The sequence below is a fragment of the Thamnophis elegans genome, chromosome 17, assembly GCF_009769535.1.
Source record: "Thamnophis elegans isolate rThaEle1 chromosome 17, rThaEle1.pri, whole genome shotgun sequence".
Lineage (NCBI taxonomy): Eukaryota > Metazoa > Chordata > Lepidosauria > Squamata > Colubridae > Thamnophis > Thamnophis elegans.
The window spans coordinates 9,718,857-9,741,445 of record NC_045557.1 but is presented as its reverse complement, the minus strand read 5'-3'; the positions used below and the strand labels follow the sequence as shown (position 1 = coordinate 9,741,445).

The 22,589-nt window shown below is 48.6% G+C and overlaps 1 protein-coding gene across 3 annotated transcripts in view; it reads right to left on the bottom strand.

Annotated features, from left to right (window-relative positions):
- The window catches only part of PYGM (glycogen phosphorylase, muscle associated), a 32,282-nt gene extending 11,773 nt beyond the window's left edge, over positions 1-20,509 (bottom strand). The window contains exons 1-11 of one of the 3 annotated variants that reach the window (XM_032234109.1): positions 20,267-20,509; positions 15,788-15,889; positions 14,868-14,946; positions 12,546-12,781; positions 8,030-8,141; positions 7,619-7,701; positions 5,685-5,828; positions 4,780-4,872; positions 4,034-4,180; positions 2,198-2,361; positions 398-512 (exon numbers count right to left, since the gene is read on the bottom strand). In XM_032234109.1, coding sequence (XP_032090000.1) covers positions 398-512; positions 2,198-2,361; positions 4,034-4,180; positions 4,780-4,872; positions 5,685-5,828; positions 7,619-7,701; positions 8,030-8,141; positions 12,546-12,781; positions 14,868-14,946; positions 15,788-15,889; positions 20,267-20,509 — 1,518 coding nt within the window. The remainder of the gene's footprint in view (positions 1-397; positions 513-2,197; positions 2,362-4,033; positions 4,181-4,779; positions 4,873-5,684; positions 5,829-7,618; positions 7,702-8,029; positions 8,142-12,545; positions 12,782-14,867; positions 14,947-15,787; positions 15,890-20,266) is intronic. The other 2 variants (XM_032234110.1, XM_032234111.1) reach the window with 2 other exon arrangements.
- Positions 20,510-22,589: the final 2,080 nt, after the last annotated feature.

The window sequence follows — 22,589 nt, the reverse complement described above, 5'->3', positions numbered from 1 at the left end:
GCAGAAGAACAGGTGGAGCCTGTTCCCAGTATGCACATGCACAGAGTTGCCAGACAAGGGAACAGGTAAAGAACAGGGATCGACTCGGAAGGAAGGAATGGCCCCTCCCAGAGGAAAGAAAAGAGGAGCGAAAGGGGAGTGGAGTTTGCAGGAGACAATTAGTTCGCTTAATCGGTTCGTGACTCTCCGAGACCCCTGGCCAAGTTTTGCAGAGATGGGCCTGGCAACTCTCCAAGCCAGATAAGGTCTGTGACCGTAAATCCTCCCTTGAAAAACTTTGCTGGATGTGAATGAGCAGAATTCAGAGTCAATTAATAAAAGGGTTTTTTTTGTCGGGACAACAAGGAGTTTGCTTCATACTCTTGGGAAGCCTCGGTCAGAACAATTACAGGCTCACCTCAGCTATAATCTCAGCCAGTCCAGGGTTGCATAAAACCAGCCACCGACGGGGCGTGATGCCGTTGGTTTTGTTCTGGAACTTGTGTGGTTCAAATTCGTAGAAATCTTTAAACCTAGGGAAGAGAGTGGCAATAAGAAGAGAGATCTACGCAGGGCAGGGAAAACTATTTCCGTTTGGCAAAAGGGCAGACGAAGATGGGAAAAGAAGAAGAAATAAAATTTTCTTTCTGAAGAAGGCAAAGAATTATCCATTATTGGGGCTGCGTTTGGATTCTAAGATAAAGGTCAAGGTTCCCCTTGCACACATGTGCTAATCGTTCCCGACTCTAGGGGGCGGTGCTCATCTCTCTTTCAAAGCCGAAGAGCCAGCGCTGTCCGAAGACGTCTCCGTGGTCATGTGGCCAGCATGACTTAACGCTGAAAGCGCATGGAACGCTGTTCCCTTCCCACCAAAGGTGGCTCCTATTTTTCTACCTGCATTTTTTACGTGCTTTCGAACTGCTAGGTTGGCAGAAGCTGGGACAAGTCACGGCAGCTCACTACGTTACGCGGCGCTGGGGATTCGAACTGCCGAACTGCCGACCTATCTGATCGACAAGCTCAGTGTCTTACCCACTGAGCCACCGCGTCCCTGGATTCTGTAAATGTCTGAGAACCCGGATTGTTGTTGGGGGCAATATGCTGACTCTGTAAACTGCTTAGAGAGGGCTGAAAGCCCTATGAAGCGGTATATAAGTCTAACTGCTGTTGCTATTGCTATAAATGCAATTGATATTTTCCCAAACTTGATTTAATTGTGTAGTCCGGGATCCTCCTCTTATCCTTAAATAAAGAATCTTAATCAGAATCTTCATCTCAACTATAGTGTTAGCTAGGATCCTCGCTGTAATCTTAACTAAAATCTGGCTTAGAATATTTTTCTTCAATTATAGAGTTAGCCAGGATCCTGATCTTAGCCTTAATTCAAATCTTAATTAGAAATTTTGTCTTCAACTCTAGTGTTACCCATCTAACCCTTCCAACCGTTTTTCACCCTTATAACCATTGCAGCATTCCAATGATCACTTGATCAAAATTAAACTGCTTGGCAACTGACTCCTATTAATGACGGCTGTTGTGTCCCAGAATCATGTGATCCCCTTTTGCGACCTCCTGACAAGCAAAATCAATGGGGAAGCCAGATCCACTTAATAACTGTGCTACTAACAGCCGCAATGATTCACTTAACAACCGTGGCAAGAAAGGTTGCAAAAGGGGACAAAACTCACTTAACAAATGTCTTGCTTAGCAACATTCTTTTTAGGCTCCAATTGTGGTCGTAAGTTGAGGACAGCCTGTATTACAGCAGCTGCAGAGTCGTGTGACACTCGGCCTGTATTTATGACGGTGGCCATGTGATCTGCTTTTGTGACCCTCTGACAAGCAAAGCCCATGGGGAAGCCAAATTCACTTAACGACCATGTTACTAACTCAACAACCGCAGTGATTCCACTTAACAACTGAAAGGCAAAACTCAACAACGGTCTTGTTGAACCATGGAAATTTTGGGCTCAGTTGGTCCTACGACAAGGACCTTCTATATTCCGGCACCTGTTCAGCTTCAAGAGAAGAGAGCTAACCCTTTTTGTTCCTTCCGGTTGCACTTTCGTAGGCTGCACAACCCTTCTTTTGCACAAGAGAGTCCATTGTGCCAGGTTTGCACAAGGGTCCAGTCTGCTCTCCTCTTGCTTGTCCCCTGATGGTGGGAGAAATCCCCCTCCCGCACTCCCTCCATCTCCCTGGGACTCCAGATACCTACACGGTGGCCTTCAGGATCTCAGAATGGATCCAGGCAACTCCGTTGACCGCATGGGAGCCCACGATGCAGAGGTGCGCCATGTTGATCCGTTTGACGCTGCCTTCTTCCACCATGGACATACGGCGCATCCGGTCGAGGTCTCCCGGGAAGGTGGCATAGACTCTCTGCAGAAGACATGGACAGACACACACACACATACACACCACAAAGACGCGGTTAGGGCAATTGTTGCAAATGACCAGATTCACACACACAGCCTTGTGTGTGCCTTTCCACGGTTATTTTATGTTGTGGGAATGCATGATCCCTGGAAACAGCTGGAGAACACGAGGCCTCCTTGAGGGACCCAAAGAGAAGGCAGGAGAAAGAAGAGAACAGAGAGCCAGCTGGAATGGAGTAGCTAAGCAATGGGTTTGGCTGGCTGGCTGGCTGTCCAGGTCCTTAGAACACACAATAACACACACAGACTTGGAAGGGACCTTGGAGGTCTTCTAGTCCAACCCACTGCTGAAGCAGGAGACACTATAACATTTCAGACAAATGGGTGTCCAACTTCTTCTTTAAAATATCTGATGATGGAGCACTCCCCAACTTCTGAAGGCAAACTATTGCTTGATGCCTCTCTCCGTTGGGAATTTCTCCTTAATTCTAGGTTGCTTCTCTCCTGGGTTAATTTCCATCCATTGTTTCTTGTCTTGCCTTCTGGTGCTTTGGAAAAATAGGTTGATCCCCCTCTTCTTTGTAGTAGCCCCTTAAATGTTGGGAAACTGCTGTCGTATCTCCCCTGAAAGGTAAAGGTTCCCCTCGCACATCTGTGCTAGTCATTCTTGATTCTAGGGGGCAGCGCTAATCTTCGTTTCAAAGCCGAAGAGCCAGCGCTGTCCGAAGACGTCTCCGTGGTCCTGTGGCTGGCATGACTCAACGCCGAAGGCACACGGAACGCTGTTCCCTTCCCACCAAAGGTGGTTCCTATTTTTCTACTCACATGTTTTACCTGCTTTCGAACTGCTAGGTTGGCAGAAGCTGGGACAAGTCACGGGAGCTCACTTCGTTACGGGGCGCTGGGGATTCGAACCGCTGAACTGCTTACCTTCCTGATCGACAAGCTCAACATCTTTGCCACTGAGCCCCCGCGTCCCTTATCTCCCCTAGACATGCCCAATTCCACAACCGCTCTTGGTATGTTTTAAGAGCCATGGTGGCAGTGGTTAGATTGCAGTACTGCAGGCGACTTCTGCTGACTGCCCTTAGCAGTTCGAGTCTGACCATGCTCAAGATTGACTCATCCTTCCAAGGTGGGTAAAAGGAGGACCCAGATTGTTAGGGGCAATGGGCTGACTCTGTAAACCACTTAGAGGGGACTGAAAAGCTCTGTGAAGCGGTATGTAAGTCCCTTTGGAGCTTTGGGCCAGAAGGTTGGGGCAAGAGATCATCTGGTGCTTTGGAGAATAGGTTTATCCTTTCTGTGGCAGCCCCTCAAATATTGGAAGATGCTCTCATGTCTCCCCTGGTCCTTCTCTTCACTAGACTAGCCAGGCCCAGTTCCTGCAACCGTTCATCGTCTGTTTTAGCCCCCAGTCTCCTAATCCTCTTTGTTGCTCTTCTCTGCGCTCTTTCCAGAGTCTCCACATTTGTTCATATAGCGTGGCGACCAAAACTGGACTCAGTGTTCCCAAGTGTGGCCTTAGCAAGGCCTTCTAAAGTGGAACTAACCCTTACACCTGATTTTGATCCTATATCCCTATCCAGGAGCAGTCTACCTTGATCTATCTGACTGCCCAAAATATGAGCCATTCGGCCCCAATGAACCTTCCGGGAGGGTGGGATTGTACTCACATCGAGGAAACGCTGGTTGATTTCATAGATGATCTCCAAGTGACGCGGCAGGAGGGTCTCAAAGAGGTGGACGGGCCAGCGCTCCAGCGCCTCTGGCAGCACGGTGTGGTTGGTGTATGCGCAGGTGCGCACCGTGACATCCCAGGCCTGCAATGCGGAGAGAGAGAGAGCAAAGCTTGTTTCAGAGGCACATCGTTTGCAAACATTGTAAAAAACCCAGTGTAATACTGCAAGTGACTTCTGCTGACTGCCAGCTGCCTGCAATTTGACATTTTGAATCTCACCAGGCTGAAGGTTGACTCAGCCTTCTGTCCTTCACAGGTGGGTAAAATGAGGACCCAGATTATAAACCATGGAGAGAGGGGCTGTAAAGCACTATGAAGCGGTATGTAAGTCTAAGCGCTATTGCTATTTTTCCCTCCCTCCCTCCCTCCCTCCCTCCCTCCCTCCCTTCCTTCCTCCCTCCTGTTAAAATGCAGGATTGCAGCCTAACTCTGCTCACAGTCAGGAGTTTAGTCACCAGCTCAAGGGTGACTAAATCTTCTGTTCTCCTAAAGTGGGTAAAATGAGGACCCAGATTGTTGGGGGCAAGAGGCAGACTCTGTAAATTGCTTAGAGAGGGCTATGAACCACTGTAAAGTGGTATATAAGTCTAAGTGCTATTGCTATTTTTCCTTCCTTCCCTCCTTCCTTCCTTCCATCAATGCCTAAGGTTTTTTTTTTTTTGTCAAATTACAGATTCTTACCTTATCCCAATCCAGCTTCTCAATATCCATCAAAATCCTCATCAGCTCTGGGATGGCCAGCGAAGGGTGTGTGTCATTGAGTTGAATGGCGACCTGCAGTTGTCAAAACACAACAAAACCGAGGGAATGGTGGGAACTTAAAGACCCCCAAGGTCCCTTCCAAGCGGCATTGTCATTTCAGCTGTCCTTAGGCCCATTTTACAGCTGAGAAGGCTGAGCTCCAAATTCCCCAATAAATCCAGAATAATTCCTCAAGCTTCTGCTGCTAATCCCCCTCTGAACAAAAGAAGCAGCCCCAACTCTCCATCCAGCTGGGTGTGACCCATCTTGAACCCTCTAGGCCTGTTCCCAGTGTGCGCATGTGCAGAAGGGAAGTGCTAAAGAACAGGGGTCGACTTGGGAGTAAAATCACAGGTGGACGGTGAATGGCCCCTCCCAGAGGAAATAAAAGAGAAGCAAAAGGGGAGTGGAGTTTGCAGGAGACCATTAGTTTGCTTAATTGGCTCGTGACTCTCCGAGACTCCTAGCCAAGTTTTGCAGATATCAGCTTGGCAGCTCTCCAAGCCAGAGAAGGTCTGTGACTATAAATCCTCCCTTGAAAAACTTTGCTGGATGTGAATGAGCAGAATTCACTGTCAATTAATAAAAGGGGTTTTTGTCGGGACCAGGAGTTTGCTTCAGGCTCTCGGGAAGCCTCGGTCAGAACACAAAGGAGGAGAGGAGAAATGGGACTCTAAAGCTGAAAAGGGAGCTGAATCAAAACTGACCACCCCCCTGAGATGGGGTCTCCACTGGTTCCCTGAAAAACTGCCCCCCCCCCAGGCTCGTCCGGTGAGCTTTCCCACCCACTAAACCTCCTGGGACACAAGATTGGCAGATGCACCACAAACTGCTCTGTTGAGTACCTTATCTGGGAAAGCGTCAAAGGAGGTGCGGACAGGATCGCGGCTGCCAAACTTGGAGGATTTGAACCGGCGGATGATATCTTGAAGCGTGGCGGCCACCACGAAATACTCCTGCTTCAGACGCAGCTCTTTACCTTCGAAGAACTGCGGAGAGAAAGGACAGACATCAACCTATTATTGCTGGCAGCAGAATCGGACAGTGCGGAGGTTGGGGAGGAACATGGGCCAGTCCTGGGGGCTGAGGAAAGCTCAGTCGAGGGCTCTCCGTCGGAGGCCGAGAGGGAGTTAGACAGCAGTGAGGCAGAAGAACAGCTGGAGCCTGTTCCCAGTGTGCGCATGCGCAGGGCAGCCAGAAGACAAGAACAGCTCAGAAAGCAGGGTCGACTTGGGAGGCAAGCCACACCTTGGAGGTGATTGGCCCCTCCCAGAGGAGACAAAAGAGGAGCGAATGGGGAGGGGGCTTTTGCAGGAAACAATTCACCCCTTGGATTGTGTCAAGAGTGGAAAGTTCTATTTGTGACTATAAGAGACTCTGTGCCAAGGATGGCCTTGTCCTGCGGTTGGAAACTAGTTATCTGGCAGCTCTCCAAGCGAGATAAGGTTCGTATGGATAAACATTCCTTTGAAAGACTGTTTGCCAAGCCTTGCTGGCTGGGAATGAAAGGAACTCACAGTCGTGTAAATAAAAGAGGTTTTGCAAGGACCAAGATTCTGCTTCTTGCTTTCTAAGGAGCACCTATTCTCCAAAGCACCTGAAGGCAGGAGAAGGAGCAATGGGTGGGGAAAGATTATCTATGGACAGTCTCAATCCTGGTTGTCCCAAAGGTGCTTTTTTCAAGAGGCAACTGGACTTTCGGGCTCTTCTTTGAAGAGGTTTCGCTTCTCGTCCAAGAAGCTTCTTCAAAGAAAATCCAGGAAGTCCAATTGCCTCTTGGGAAAAAAAAAAAGCACCTTTGGGACAATGGATGGAAACTAATAAAGGAGAGAAGCAACCCGAAATCAAGGAGAAATTTCCTGACAGTTAGAACAATTAACCAGTGGAACACCTTGCTACCAGAGGTTGTGGGTGCTCCATCACTGGAGGTTTTTAAGAAGAGAATGGACAGCCATCCTTCTGAAATGCCAGGGGAATGGACTAGAACATTCCCCAACCTTTCGGACCTCAGGGACCACTAAATTCATAATTTTAAATCTCGTAGACCACTAATATGATTTGGCTAATGAATGGCTGGGTGGGCGTGGCCAACTTGATGTCACTCACGTTGAGGGGCACCTCGCCGGCCTCTACTCGCCCCTCCCCTCCCAGCCCCTCCTCTCCTGAGCCCACCCGGGCTCCTTAGGGCCCCGACAGGAAGCCGTTGCTGGAGCTAAGCAGCCGCCAGGAGAAAGAGGTGGCAAAACAGCTCAGTTCAAATTGGATCTGATCGAGAAGGAGGCTCAGCAGAAGCACCTCACTGAGGACTAGGAGCATGGGCTTTCCAAGCAGAGGGAAGGCCTGCGGGAATGCAAGGCCAGGTACTGGTGCCTGGAGGCTCAGAGGGCTGAGATGGTCAGCCAGTTCCAGGCCATGATGCAGTCCCACTGGAATGAGGCCCTCCGGCTCTTCGCCACCAGCGATGCTTCCCTCCAGCCTTCGCCCAAAGCCCCCCACCAGGAGGTTGAAGCAGACCCCAAGTCGGAATTTCTGCTCCCCTCTGACCCTCCCAAAAAGACCCCGAAAGGGGAGACTCTCTGCAGCAACACAATCATTCATTGCACGTATCCAGTCCAGGGCCCATAGTTTGAGGACCTCCGATTTAGTGCAATATAAAAAAGGCAAATCTTTTTTCTGCGCACCACCAAAACGTTCTTGTGGATCACCAGTTGGTGACCGCTGATTTAAATATTCCCTGGCACATTCGGGGGGGGGGGGAATAATAGAAAAAGATACTTGCATTATCATTGGGATACAGAACACGGGAAATGTTTTCTGCCAAATTTCGGTCCAGCACGGCCTGGATGTAGCCACCCACATTGACTGAAGAAGGGAAGATTTTTTTTAAAATGGAGAGAAAAGAATAGGTTAATATAATTTAATGAACCATAGGGAGCTTCAAAATTAAAATAAAAAGATCATTAGGACTAGAAACACAGCCTTCTTGGTGTTAGTGCCACCTCTGAACAAAGTTTGGTTCGGGGTCATGTTTCTGAGTTTATCTATTTAAACCGAAGTTTCCCAACCGTGGCAACTTTAAGGTCTATGGGCTTCAATTAACAAATGTTTCGCTTAACCACAGAACTTAGGGCTTCAATTGTTGGCATAAGTCACCCGAGATCAGTTTCAATCTCAGGTCGGTGCTACTTACAATCCTTCAGGTTGAACTCGTTGGGAGCCCTGGCGGACCACAACCGCATGGTGTTGACTGTGTTGTTGCGATACCCAGGCACGGGTGTGTCGTACGGCAAGGCGAGCACCACCTGCGCGGGGAGGGGGAGGGGGAAAAAGTAACCATGATCAGTCCCCAGTCAGACCCAGGCTGCACCTCGGCTCAGTCAGCTGTTGCAGAAAGATGCATGGAATCTAAAATGATCATGTTAGAATGGAGTTTGCTCAGAAGCTGAAATACACCAAGTGAATGAGAGGAAGAGTGGGAAACAGAGGAGAGAAGAAAGATGGGAAGAGAGGATAGGAGAGAGGGGAAGGGGGGAAGATGAGGAGGATAAGGAGGAGTGGTATGAAGAGAGAGGAGAAGGAGAAAGGAAGGGGAAGTAAGAGTAGAAAAGGATGATGGAGGGAAGAAAGGAGGTAGGAGAGAGGTAGAAGAAAGAGGTGTATGGAGAGCAGAAGAGCTAATAATGAGTTTTTATCTTTCTGGGCGTTGATGACAAGAGGAACTGATGTAATTACTACTTAATACAATAGGATATTGGCTATGTAATAGTACACATGTGATTATATGTTATGAAAATGGAAAATAAAAAAGTATATTTTCAAAAAAAATGATAATGTTGGAAGGCCGTGGTCATCTCTTGAATGGACTACTGCAATATGCTCTACCTGGGTCTGCCCTTGAATAGTTAGAGAGAGAGAGAGAGAGGGAGAGAGAGGGAGAGAGATGGAGGGAGGGAGACAGAGGGAGAGAGGGAGAGAGAGGGAGAGAGAGAGAGAGAGGGAGAGAGAGAGGGAGAGAGAGGGGGGAGAGAGAGAGAGGGGGAGAGAGAGGGAGAGAGAGGGAGAGAGAGAGAGAGAGGGAGAGAGAGAGAGAGGGGGAGAGAGGGAGAGAGAGAGAGAAAGAGAGAGATATGTAGATCAGTGATGCTGAAAAGGGAGCATGTGCGCTTTTCTAGGCTGCAACCAGGGAGAGGAGCTGCCCAGGGGGCATGCGCACATTACAAAACGAACTCCTGGTTTCTAATCTTCCGGTTACTGGCGCACATGCATGGGCGATGATCAGCTGGCCAGCGCACTTGCTCACGCTGGAAAATGGAAGACCGGCTCTTCCAGTTTCTGGCACTGCCTACATGAAGGCCAAGTGATTGTTGCACACGCATGTGTGCCAGAAACCCAGAAGAGGAATGGGCAATGACTCACGTGCTAGGTGACATGGCTCCGTGTGCTACTTTGGGCATGCATGCCATAGGTTCACCCTCATGGATATAGATAAATAGAATGATAGATATAGATTTGATGAGATAGATAGATAGATAGATAGATAGATAGATAGATAGATAGATAGATAGATAGATAGATAGATAGATAGATAGATAGGAGAGAGATGATAGGTAGGTAGGTAGGTAGGTGGAGAGAGAGGGGGGAGAGAGAGATGATAGATAGACAGACAGACACATGGACAATAGATAGATAGGTAGGTAGGTAGGTAGGTAGACAGACAGACAGACAGATAGATAGGAGAGAGATGATAGGTAGGTAGGGAGGGAGGGAGAGAGAGAGAGAGAGATGATATTTAGACAGACAGACAGACACATGGATGATAGATAGATAGATAGATAGATAGATAGATAGATAGATAGATAGATAGATAGATAGATAGATAGATAGATAGATAGATATAGATAGATAGATAGATAGATAGATAGATAGATAGATAGATAGATAGATAGAGATAGGTAGGTAGGTAGGTAGGTAGGTAGGTAGAAGCTAGCTAGCTACTTAGACAGACAGAAAAATAGAGCTGTCTGTCTGTCTATCTGTCTAAGTAGCTAGCTTCTATCTATAATCTATTGTTCTATGATAGATATAGATAGATACAGTGGTGGGATTCGGCCTGTTTGTACCCCTTCGGGAGAAGCGGTTGTTAAGTTTCTGAGGAGTTTGGAAAACTGGTTGTTGGAAGAAATTATTAGGGCAGAGAACCGGTTGTTAAATTATTTGAATCCCACCACTGCAGAGATAGGTAATGATAGATAAATAGAGATAGATATAGAAACAGAGAGAGAGAGAGAGACAGAGAGAGAGAGAGACAGAAAGAGAAAGAGATAGGGAGAGACAGAGACAGAGAGACAGTGACAGAGAGAGAGAGAGAAAGAGAGACAGAGAGAGACAGAGTGACAGAGAGAGACACACAAACATACAGAGAGACAGAGAGAGAGAGAGTGACACACACACAGAGAGAAAGACACACACACACACACACACAGAGTGATAGAGAAAGAAAAAGAGACAGAGACACACACAGAGAGAGACAGAGAGACAGAGTGACACAGAGAGAGAGAAAGACACACACAGAGTGACAGAGAAAGAGAAAAAAGAGACAGAGAGACAGGCAGAGAGAAAGACATAGAGATACACAGAGAGAGTAACAGAGAGAGAGAGAGACAGAGTGATAAAGAAAAATAAAAAGACAGAGAGAGAGAGAGAGAGATGATCAAGTTTAAAAAGTCTGCTATGCCATCAGTGCAAAATCTGGCATTGCTCTGAAGACCACAGAACAAATGATAAAAGTTACAGGAAGAAGCCTTTTCGCCCGACTTTCCCTTTCTGATTAGATGACAGCCACCTTTTTTCCTCCCCTCCCCCTCCCTCTATCCCCGGTGAAGTAATTTTGGAATGAGAAGCCTGAGCAGGAAGCATCGCCAAAGAAATAAAGTCAAGGCTCTTGAGCCCAATTTAGGTCTAGGAATATCAGCTCAGTTAAGCCGATCGGCCCCAATTTAATTTGTCGAAATTCTTGGGGGAGAAATCCATTCAGTTCACTAAAGTGATTGGGAAAAAGGAACCCGGCAATTATTCAACCTCCTCGGGGGGCATCACGTTTAAACCGATCTGAACCAGAAAGCTGGTTCCCTTTGCAAAATCAATTCAAAGTGCCTTTGGCGATTTTAAAGTGTTTAATATTAGCAATATTAATACAGGTAAAGGTTCTCCTCGCACATATGCGCTAGCCGTTCCCGACTCTAGGGGACGCTGCTCATCTCTGTTTCAAAGCCCAAGAGCCAGCGCTGCCCGAAGACGTCTCCATGGTCATGTGGCCGGCATGACTCAACACCGAAGGCCCACGGAACGCTGTTCCCTTCCCACCAAAGATGGTCCCTATTTTTCTACTTGCATTTTTTATGTGCTTTCGAACTGCTAGGTTGGCAGAAGCTGGGACAAGTCACGGGAGCTCCCTCCGTTACGCGGCGCTAAGGATACAAACCGTCGACCTTTCTGATCGACAAGCTCAGCAACTACTAAGCCACCACGTCCCTCTCATAGGTAATATAGTAATACTCTATTAAGGTAGGCTTAGTGGTCGTCTGAAGTTAGAATGGAACCTCCCTCTCAAAAGCTACTTAAAATTCAGTTTTTATGGCCTAATTGCCCCCTCTCCCCCAATCACAATTGCACTTTGGAGGGGTGAGGGCTCAGCAACCAACCCGCATTTATGGCCATTTACAGCAGCATCAAATGGTCATGTTACCACAATTTATGAGGGTTCTTTTCCCCCAGGAAACCATCATTTATTTCTGGTTTCAGACAAATAAACAAGGCTTGCCAAACAATGGGTTCACTTAACAACGGCCACAAAAAAGGCTGTAAAAATCACTCGCAGCTCACTCACCAACTGGGAGCTGGGAAATTCTGATCCCAATGGGGGTTTTCCAGGTAGTCCTCGACTTACGACCACAATCGAGTCCAAAAATTTTTTTGTGGCTAAGCAAGACATGGTAAGAAAGGATTGTTCCATTTTACAATCCTTTTGGGCCACAGTCGCTAAGTGAATCCCTGCAGTTGTTAAGTTGGTCGCACGGTTGTTAAGTGGATCCGGCTTCGCCACTGACTTTGCTTGTCAGAAGGTCACAAAAGGGGATCGTGTGACCTTGGGACACTGCGACCGTCATAAATACGAACCAGAGTCCCAATTCCGATCAACGTGACCATGGGGATGCTGCAACGGACGTAATTGTGAAGAACAGTCACTTTTTAAAGTGCCGCCGTAACTTTGAACGGTCACTAAATGAATAGCTGTAAGTCGAGGACTTCCTGTCATGTAGGAACTCCAAACAGCAGCAGCGAGAGATGGAAGTGAAAAGTCTTGTGGGAATGCAACCAGAATGCCGGATAAGAGAAACGATGGGTGGTCGAATTCAGCCACTTCTACCCAGTGTGAATAGGTAGCGACGGCAGCGGGAGGCTCCGCCCACCTACCCGGATGGCATCACGTCCCACTTTTGATGCTCTGCGCATGCACAGGAGGTCCTGCACCTGCGCGGAGGTGGTGCGCGCAAGCAGAGCGAGCGAGAGCTTCCATTTGCAAACAGTAGTGAAAGTAAGTTGATTTTGCCCCAGGTTGTATCCCAGGGAAGCTGTGATGTTTGGGGAGGAAACACTAGGAGGACGTCCACATACACTCACCTGCGCAAGGACCAAAAGCCGCTTACCTGCGTGTCAGCCCACTTCACTTGTCCCTCTCCGTGTTGCACGTGTCCGTAGAAGTGGACAGGGATCATGTACTCCGGGCGGGCCTTCTCCCAGGGATTGCCGTAACGCAGCCAGTCGTCGGCTTCCTCCACCTGCCAGCCTCCTAGGATCTTCTGGTTGAAAATGCCGAACTCGTAGCGGATCCCGTAGCCGTAAGCAGCCAAGCCGAGAGTCGCCATGGAGTCCAGGAAGCAAGCTGGGGGGCGACGGTGAAACCCACATGAGGACCAGTGAGCAGAATGGAAAGAAGACTAAAGTACATTGGAAAGCAGGAGGCTCCGACTTTGACAACATTAAGACTTGTGGACTTCAAGTTGGGTGGGGAATTCTGGGAGTTGAAGTCCACAGGTCTTAAAGTTGCCAAGGCTGGATACCCCTGATTTTGTTCTGACTGAGGCTTCCTCGGAGCGTGAAGAGCCTGTCCTGGTCCCAACAAAACCCCTTGTATTAATTGACTGTGAGTTCTGCTCTTTCCCATCCAGCCAAGTCTTTCAAGGGAGGATTTACAGTCACAGACCTTATCTGGCTTGGAGAGCTGCCAGGCTGATATCTGCAGAACTTGGCAAGGAGCCTCAGAGAATCACAAACCAATTACGTGGACTAATTGTCTCTCCTGCAAACTCCACTCCCCTTTCGCTCCTCTTTTATTTCCTCTGGGAGGGGCCATTCACCGTCCACCTGTGGCGTTACTCCCAAGTACGTCCCTGTTCTTTAGCTGTTCCCTTCGTCTGGCAGTTCAACGCATGCACACACTGGGAACAGGCTCCAGCTGTTCTTCTGCCTCTCTGATGTCTGACTCCGAAGGTAGCTGATAACTGTCAGACAGCCCTGGCCCCCTCTCTGCCTCCGACGCAGAGCCCTCGTCCGAGCCTCCCCCAGACTCCAGGACTGGCCCAGGTTCCTCCCCAACCTCCTCACTGTCCGACTCTGCTGCCAGCTCCTCTGGCCGCTGGCAGGGCACAACAGCTTTAAAGTGAGTTAGACGTAAGGCATGTTGGCTTGGTTTCACTGAACACCCAATGCTATGGTTTGTAAATGCACAAAATATAGAAAGAAACAAGCCACATTAAGGGTTCGCTGGTTGTGCGAACCAGTCCCAAGTTTGACTGAAACCAGGGGATTGCAGAAACCACTGGCTGAGTGTGGCACACTGGAGGCAGAAGCGTCCCCAGAAAAACCTGCATGAGTTAGTAACTTCCTCTGAAATGGTTGCCTTAAAATATCTGGATTGGAGTTGGAAAGGAGACCAACAGGAAATCTGCGAAGGCAGACAGGGTTGATCTCTTCCCTATTAACGGCAAGCAAACACCGTGAGACCACCTCAGGGCCTCCACTCAACTCAGTAAAGTGAGATTGCACTTTATTCTGAAGACCTCTCTCTCGCTAACTGTCACAGGCTGGGGCTTGTGCAACACACTCGGGCTGAATTCGCACCATGTATCTAGCATACAAAAACAGCCTGAGAAAGCTCAGCCTAATGAATATACCGTAGATCCATCCCTAAGTGGGTTGTGGGCAACAACCAGACTCTAGATCCAATGATGGCGAATCTATGGCATGGGTACCAGAGGTGGCACAGAGCCCTTCTCTGTGGGCACGCATGCCCTCTTCTGGTTTTTGGCACTGAATTTCATGGGCACTGGAGCACTGGAAAACAGTCCCAAGACAGTCCATTTTGGGGGCATTTTCAGGCCATTTTGGGGGCTCAAAATGGCCCGAAAAATGGCCTGAAATGCCCCCCATAATGGCCAAAAGCGCCCAAAAAACAGGCACGCACGCATTGGCCAGCTGGTCTTCGAGTTTCCAGCGCTCCGGTACACGCATATACACACGTGCATTCTGGTTTGGGTGCTTGGTGCCAAAAAGGTTCGCCTTCACTGCTATGCAATTTAGGGGGTGGACTAGATGACTTCCAGATGCCCCATCCTAATGGGGGGGGGGTGAGGTTTTTCAAGCAGAGGTTGCCCTTGTCTAGGAAAAAAAAATCCTGACGGGAAGGATTTTAAACTCAGGGGAAGTTGGGTTCGTCTTTTCCCAACGAACCGGTTGTTTTTTTAATTCCGTTGTATCCCACCGGTATCATTTTTGCAAATCTCATTCAAAGGCAGAAGTGTTCAGCAAAACTTATCGCTTGATCAGCTGAGGATCAATGATTCAATACAATGGCAGACGGGGCTTCTCTGCTCCCCAAAAGGCAAGATCGTACAAGATCTTTGCAGGAACTTTGGAACCGCCAAGGAAGGGGGCTGTTATGTCCCAACCTTCGCCTCCCTCATGCCCACCTGCCAGTCGCCCCAGTCCTCCGTTGCCCAAGCCGGCGTCCTCTTCAATTTCCTGCAGCTCCTCCATATCCAAGCCCAGCTGTAAGAGGGAGGAAAAGAGAATAATTTCAATTTTGGGACCCCAGAAATATTGGTTAGCTGGTTGTGTTCCTCCTTTTATTATTTTCACAATTAACTCAAGGAAGTCAACATATCTAAGATTCCTTCCTCCTCTTAACAACCTTGTGAGGTGGGCTGGGCGGAGAGCGTGTGATTGGCCCAAAATCACCCAGACGGCTTTCAGGTTTAAGGCAGGACAACAACTCACCAACTCCTGGTGATTGGGCCAAAGTCACCTAGCTGGATTACATGCCTAAGGGTGGGACTAGAACTCACTGCCTCCTGGTGATTGGGCCAAAGTCACCCAGCTGGATTACATGCCTAAGGGTTGGACTAGAACTCACTATCTCCTGGTAATTGGGACGAAGTCACCTAGCTGGATTTCATGTCTAAGGGTTGGACTAGAACTCACTGCCTCCTGGTGATTGGGACGAAGTCACCTAGCTGGATTTCATGCCTAAGGGTTGGACTAGAACTCACTATCTCCTGGTAATTGGGCCAAAGTCACCTAGCTGGATTTCATGCCTAAGGGTTGGACTAGAACTCACTGCCTCCTGGTGATTGGGCCAAAGTCACCTAGCTGGATTTCATGCCTAAGGGTGGGACTAGAACTCACTATCTCCCACTTTCTAACCTAGTGCCTTAACCAGTAGACCAAACTTCCTCTTCCCTTTCATAACATTCTCCTTTGTGAAAAATGCAGGGAGAGGGGCATCTTTGCAAACTTTTTTGCCCCCCTCTGGGATCGCTTTCCCTAAAGCTGCCCCCTCCCCAGTTCCCTGCCCCCCTCCCCAGTCGGTTCAAGAGAGCAGCTCCCAAACCTGGTAAATGGCTTCATCGCAGGCATTTTGCAAGCCCAGGTTCACCATGGTGTTTTGCAGCGTCCGTCCCATGTAAAACTCCAAGGAAAGGTAATAAATGCGCTAGGAGAAAGGAAGGAAAAAAAAGGGGGGAGGGTGTCAGTAAATAGCCTTTCCCCCACCCGCTCCGAAGAAGAAAACTTTTGGAATTCTACTGGAGATGAATTTGCAAATTGGAGATTTGCAGGAAAAAGTGGAAATTTGCAATCTGAAATCTAGGCAGCATCCTAAAAAGCAGAGAAATCACCCTGCCAACCAATGTGTGTCCAGCCAAGGCTACGGTTTTCCCAGTTGCAATGGATGGCTGTGAAGGTTGGACCACAAGGAAGGCTGAGCGCCAAAGAATGGAGGCCTTTGAACTCTGGGGCTGGAGAAGACTCCTGCATTGAGTCCCTTGGACTGCAAGGCCATCCAACCGGTCAGTCCTAGAGGAGATCCACCCTGGATGCTCTTCAGAAGGCCAGATCCTGAAGAGGAATCTCAAAAGACTTTGTTCCACCTAATGAGAAGGAAGAAGGACTCCCTGGAGAAGAGCCTCATGCTGGGAACGATGGAGGGCAGAAGAAGAAGGGATGGCAGAGAAGGAGGTGGCTGGATGGAGTCACCGAAGCAGTTGGCCTGAGCTTAAATGGACTTCAAGGGATGGTAGAGGACAGGAAGGCCTGGAGGAACGTGGTCCATGGGGTTGCGATGGGTTGGACACGACTTTGCATCTAACAACAACACATCCAACCTGAATCTTGGCTACACGTAGTCCTCACTTTACAACCATAATTGGAACCGTTGCTAAGCCAGGCAGTTGTGCAGGGAGTGACAGGGATTCAAACCGCCGAACTGCTGACCTTTCTGATCGACAAGCTCAGCCTCTTAGCCACTGTGTCTCTGTTATTCCTACATTATGGATGCTCCCCCATTACTGGTGGGGAAACGGGGAGATTTATATTCTAGAAGATGTATGTTCTATAAACCCTTCCCTTCCCCACCAGTCTGTTAGAACTGAAGGCGCTTCTGGGATGAGAAGAGAAACGTTTTCAAATTAAAAATCAAGGAAGTCCAGTTGTCCTTTGCAAAGTTGATAGTTGAGAATCTTCATAGACACACTAAGAAAATAACTGGGTTTCCGAAACACATCTGAACATACATGACCCCCTTTATGTCTGGACTCATGCGAATTGCAAATTCAAGCCAGTCAGAACAGAGTTTGGGTCCTAAATCCTTTTTCTCTTTTCTTGGAACCTAATCTTTGCACACGGAGTAGGTCGTTTTTAAAGCGCTGCATTGCCAGCGTTGCTATCAACAAACCCCGATGTGAGAAGCTGTCCAGAGCCAAAAACCTGGCATCGTCTGGCTTAAAATGTTAGCAGAAGTTCATCCGGCCTGACTTCGAGTCCTCCAAAATGTCTCATTTCACGAGGTGGTTTACCAATGGATGCTACATTTCCCATCCACACGGTTAATAAGTAAAACACGCCTCTCCTCGCATCAAATCCGTAGAACTCAAACGATCGAGGTTTATATCCGAATGAGAAAAGCCTGAATTTTGCAAAAGCCCATCAATATTTTGGAGAAGAAATGGAGAGAAAGACCCCCAAAACACCAAAGGAGAAGTCAGCTACCAGGGCTGCCCCAGAGAGGAGTTAGGGGGTCAAGCTATTTTCCAAAGCCCCTGAAGGCCAGAGAAGGAAGAATGGGTGGAAACCGACCAAGGAGAGATTCAACCTGGAAATAAGGAGGAATTTCCTGACAGGGAGAACAATCAACCCATGGAACAGATGTTGCCTTTGGAAGTTGTGGGAGCTTCATCCCTGGAGGCTTTCAAGAAGAGACTGGACTGCCCTCTGTCAGAAATGCAGTAGGTAGGGTCTCCTGCTTGGGTGGAGGGGGGGTTGGACTAGATGACCTACAAGGTCCTTTCCAACTCTGTTAATCTGTAAACAGCAGGATAGAAAATCCTAAGAGATTTCTCTACCGCAAAATTTTATTACGTTCTCATTCATTGGGACAATACTTTATTCCAGGGGTCTCCAAACGGGGCGATTTTAAAACTTGTGGATCAAGTGAATTTGGCTTGTCAGATTCACATAACCCCGAGATGCAACCCCCGTCATAAATATGAGACAGTTGCCAAGTGTCCGAATTTTGACCATCTGACTGCAGGGATGCTGCAATAATCGTCAGTGTGAAAAAAAATTCCCCTTTTTTTCAGTGCTGTCGTAACTTGGAGCTGCCACTAAACGAAACTTGTACATCAGGAGCAACCTGTATTCAATGCAATCGTGCAAATGGTTGCATTGGCAGACCCTCGGTTTACGGGGGGTTGTGTGAACGCAACAACCCCCTTGTGCTAAGAACTGAATGCATCGTGCAAAACAGGAATGGAGCGAGGGCAGCCCTAATACCCCCCTCTCCCAAAAAGAGAGATTTGTCAAGAGGAGCCTCCCCCCCCCGCCTTCTTGACCTCCCCCCCCCCCCCGCCACCCGGTCCAGCTGCGCTAACTCAGCCCTTGGTAAAAGTTTGCAAGCCGTATCCAGTATCCCCTGAAGGCTCCTGCTGACACAACAAGCATAGCTGGAATCAAATAGCAAAAGTTCACTCCAAATGTCAGGCCGGCTAAATTTAAAGAGTCGAGGCGCTTCTGCACTGGGGCGCGAAGGGAGAGGGCAGCCCTCACAGGGCAAGGACCCCTCCTGCAAGAACGTTTTTGGGGTGGCAAAGATGGGGCGGCTCCAGCTTTGGAACCAGGCTTCTGCTTGGCATTCAGGGTACTACTACAGAAAAAAAAACCATGGCTACCAACCTGCCTTCCATTGAGGACCTGCACACTGCAGGAGTCAAAAAGAGGGCTATATCTATAGAACGCAACCCTCTTGGACACAGATTGTTTCAACTCCTACCCTCAAAGTGACACTATAGGGCTCTGCACACCAGAACAACTAGACACAAGGAACGGTTTTCCCCCTGAATGTCATCACTCTGCTAAACAACTAATTCCCACAACACTGTCAAATTATCTACTAATTATCTACTACTCTTCCTTCCTAGTACCTCTCTCTTTCCACTTATGACTATAGCCACGTTGCTTGTATTTTTAACATTTATAATGTTTTACTTCTTTCCTAGTATGATTTGATTGCTTATTAGTAACCTATGACTCTCACTAAGTGTTGCATCTTATGATTCTTGATGAATGTATTTTATTCTCCTTATGTCCACTGAGAGCATCTGCACCAAAGACAAATCCCTTGTGTGTCCAATCACAGTAAAGGCCAGTAAAGAATGCTATTCTCCTTATTCTATTCTTTTCCATTCCATTCTATTCTCCTTATTCTATTCTTTTCTATTCTATTCTTATTCTATTCTCCTTATTCTATTCTTTTCCATTCCATTCCATTCTCCTTATTCTATTCTCCTTATTCTATTCTATTCTTTTCCATTCCATTCTCCTTATTCTATTCTCCTTATTCTATTCTATTCTTTTCCATTCCATTCCATTCTCCTTATTCTATTCTCCTTATTCTATTCTATTCTTTTCCATTCCATTCCATTCTCCTTATTCTATTCTCCTTATTCTAATCTTTTCCATTCTATTCTATTCTCCTTATTCTAATCTTTTCCATTCTATTCTATTCTCCTTATTCTATTCTTTTCCATTCCATTCCATTCTCCTTATTCTATTCTTTTCCATTCTATTCTATTCTACTCTATTCTATTCTCCTTATTCTATTCTATTCTATTCTATTCTATTCTTAGCACAAGGTGGGTTTCGCTTTGCACACACGGGTTTGCAAAGGCGTCTTTGCTGGTGGCTTTCCCCCCCTGCCCGTCCCTCATCCCAAACTGGGGCTGTGATTTCCCACCATCCTAAGCGATGCTATCAACAGCTATTAATAGGCACCCCTGCAGCTTTGATCTTGCCCCCCCATGGCTGCCAGCTTGCCTCCCCACCCCCCGCCAGCCCCTTGGAGTCCTGCCTGCCCATAACTGGCTGGGGAAAAAGAATCCGATGTAGACAACGGCCACCGACTTGCTGTTTTCCTCTGGGACTACAGAGCCCATCATCTCAGCCTGGGTGGGGATGATAGGGACTGGAGGACGGCGGGGTTCAAGGGGTGCAGAAGGGCTGTTTTTAGGGAGCCCGAAAGGAAGGAAAGAAGGGAGTTGTGAGTTCGATCCTAGGCAGAGGCAGAGTCTCCTGCTTGGGCAGGGGGTTGGACTAGATGACCTGCAAGATCCCTTCCCACTCTGGTGGGGGGGGGGTTCCTATCCCAGCAAGCACCAATAAGGGATGGTAGTTTTGGGGGGGACGCGAGATCCTTTAACGGCCCAACCAAGATCGCCCGCGAGCGATCCACGCGTGGCTAAAGCGCACAACAGCCCTGCCAGGTAGGCAGGAGGAGGGGGGAAGAGGAGGAGGAATAGGAGGAGTGGGGTATCCGCACCTTGGGGTCCTTCTCGTAGTAGTGCTGCTGGGTGCGGATCCATCGCCCGACCAGGTGGTCGCGGACGGTGTGGGCGAGGGCGTAGTAGTAGTCGCGGGGCGTGGAGACGTTGCGGTCCTTGACCAGCGTGAAGTGGAGGTGCCGGTTGAAGCTCTTCTTCAGGTCGGTCACGTTCTCCACGCCGGCCAAGCCCCGCACGCTGATCTGCTTCCTCTTCTCGAAGTCCGACAGCGGCAGCGACATCGCGGCGGTCCGGGATTTGGCTGGACGGGACGGACGGAGGGAGGGAGGAAGGCCGGCAAATGCGCCCCATGCCTCGCCCCGCCGGCCTTTTAAACCTTCCCCTCCCTTCCCCCCGGCTGATGCATTATGCATGAAGGGCCGGGCCGGGGTCCCCGAAGCCCCTCCCGCCTTGCCCGGAGCTCCATCTGGCCGCGGGCAGAAAAGAAAGGGAAAGGGGGAAAAGAAGAGAGGAGGACGCTGGAAAATTGTCTTTTTTGGGGGGGGGGGGCGACCTGGTGGTCCGGTTTGGATGACAAATTTCTTTTTTCTTTCTTTTTTTGCTCTTCTGCTGTTTTTTGTTTTTTTTACTACTAGCAAAGATTTCTCCTGCGGATCTGGGGGTTCAGTTTTTATTTGCCCTTTTTGCTCTTCTGCTGTTTTTGAGTTTTTCACTACTAGTGAAAATTTCTCCTTGCGGATCTTTTTTTATTTTTTATTTATTTTTTATTGTCATTTATAGGCCGCCCTTTTCCCGGAGGGGACTCAGGGCGGCTTACAATTCGTGGGGAAGGAGTGCAAGACAAAACATGAAATAATATGTGAATAAAATAAAACAATAAAACACAACATTCATTCAGCATTCGGGTGGGGCGGATGAAAATCTTATCCCCAGGCCTGACGGGATTGCCAGATCTTAAGGGCCGCGCGGAAGGTCCTTACGGTGGTGAGGGTACAAATCTCCACGGGGAGATCGTTCCAGAGGGTCGGAGCAGCCACAGAGAAGGCTCTCCTCCGCGTAGTCGCCAGTCGGCACTGACTGGCGGATGGAATTCGGAGGAGGCCTAATCTATGGGATCTTATTGGCCTAGTGGAGGTAATTGGCAGTAGGCGGTCTCTCAAGTATCCAGGTCCAATACCATGAAGGGCTTTGTAGGTGACAACTAGCACCTTGAAGCGCACCCGGAGATCAACAGGCAGCCAGTGCAGCTCGCAGAGGATAGGTGTTACGTGGGTGAAACGAGGTGCACCCACGATCGCTCGCGCGGCTGCATTCTTGTTTCTTTTGTTTTGCTCTTCTGCTTCTTTTGTGTTTGGGTTTTTTCACTACTAGATTAGATTTAATAGATTTATAGGCCACCCAATCCCAAAGGACTCCGGGCAGTTTACAGAAAATAAATATAAGAATAAAGAATTAAAAAAAAACAATAGCAATAGTTAGACATATACCGCTTCATAGGGCTTTCAGCCCTCTCTAAGCCGTTTACAGAGTCAGCATATTGCCCCCAACAACAATCCGGGCCCTCATTTTACCCACCTCGGAAGGATGGAAGGCTGAGTCGACCCTGAGCCTGGTGGGATTTGAACAGCCGAACTGCTGAATTGCAGTCAGCTGAAGTAGCCTGCAGTGCTGCATTTAACCACTGCGCCACATAGAAGACAGATTAAAACCTCATCATGCACCCAATCTGGTTGGGGCTGGACCTCAGTCATGAGGTCAACAGCCCCCCGGCCTGCCGGAATAGCCAGGTTTTAATAGCCTTTCGGAAGGCCATGAGAGTGGGGAGGGTCGGATCTCTGGGGGGAGTTCATTGCATAGGGTTGGAGCGGCTACAGAGAAGGCCCTCCTCCGGGGAGTCGCCAGCCGACATTGTCTGGCTGATGGCACCTGGAGAAGGCCCACCCTGTGCGATCTTATCGGCCGTTGGGAGGTGTGCGGCAGTAGGCGGTCTCGCAGGTATCCAGGTCCTAAGCCAGTGTTTCTCAACCTTGGCAACTTGAAGTCCTGTGGACTTCAACTCCCAGAATCCCCCAGCCAGCATAGCTGGCTGGGGGATTCTGGGAGTTGAAGTCCACAGGACTTCAAGTTGTCAAGGTTGAGAAACACTGTCCTAACCATACAGGGCTTTAAAGGTAATAACCAGCACCTTGAATCGCGTTCGGAGACCGATAGGAAGCCAGTGCAACTCGCGGAGGATAGGTGTAATGTGGGTGTATCTTGGCACACCCAGCATCGCTCGCACGGCTGCATTCTGAACCAACTGTAGTCTCTGAACACTTTTCAGGGGCAGCCCCATGTAGAGCGCATTACAGTAGTCAAGTC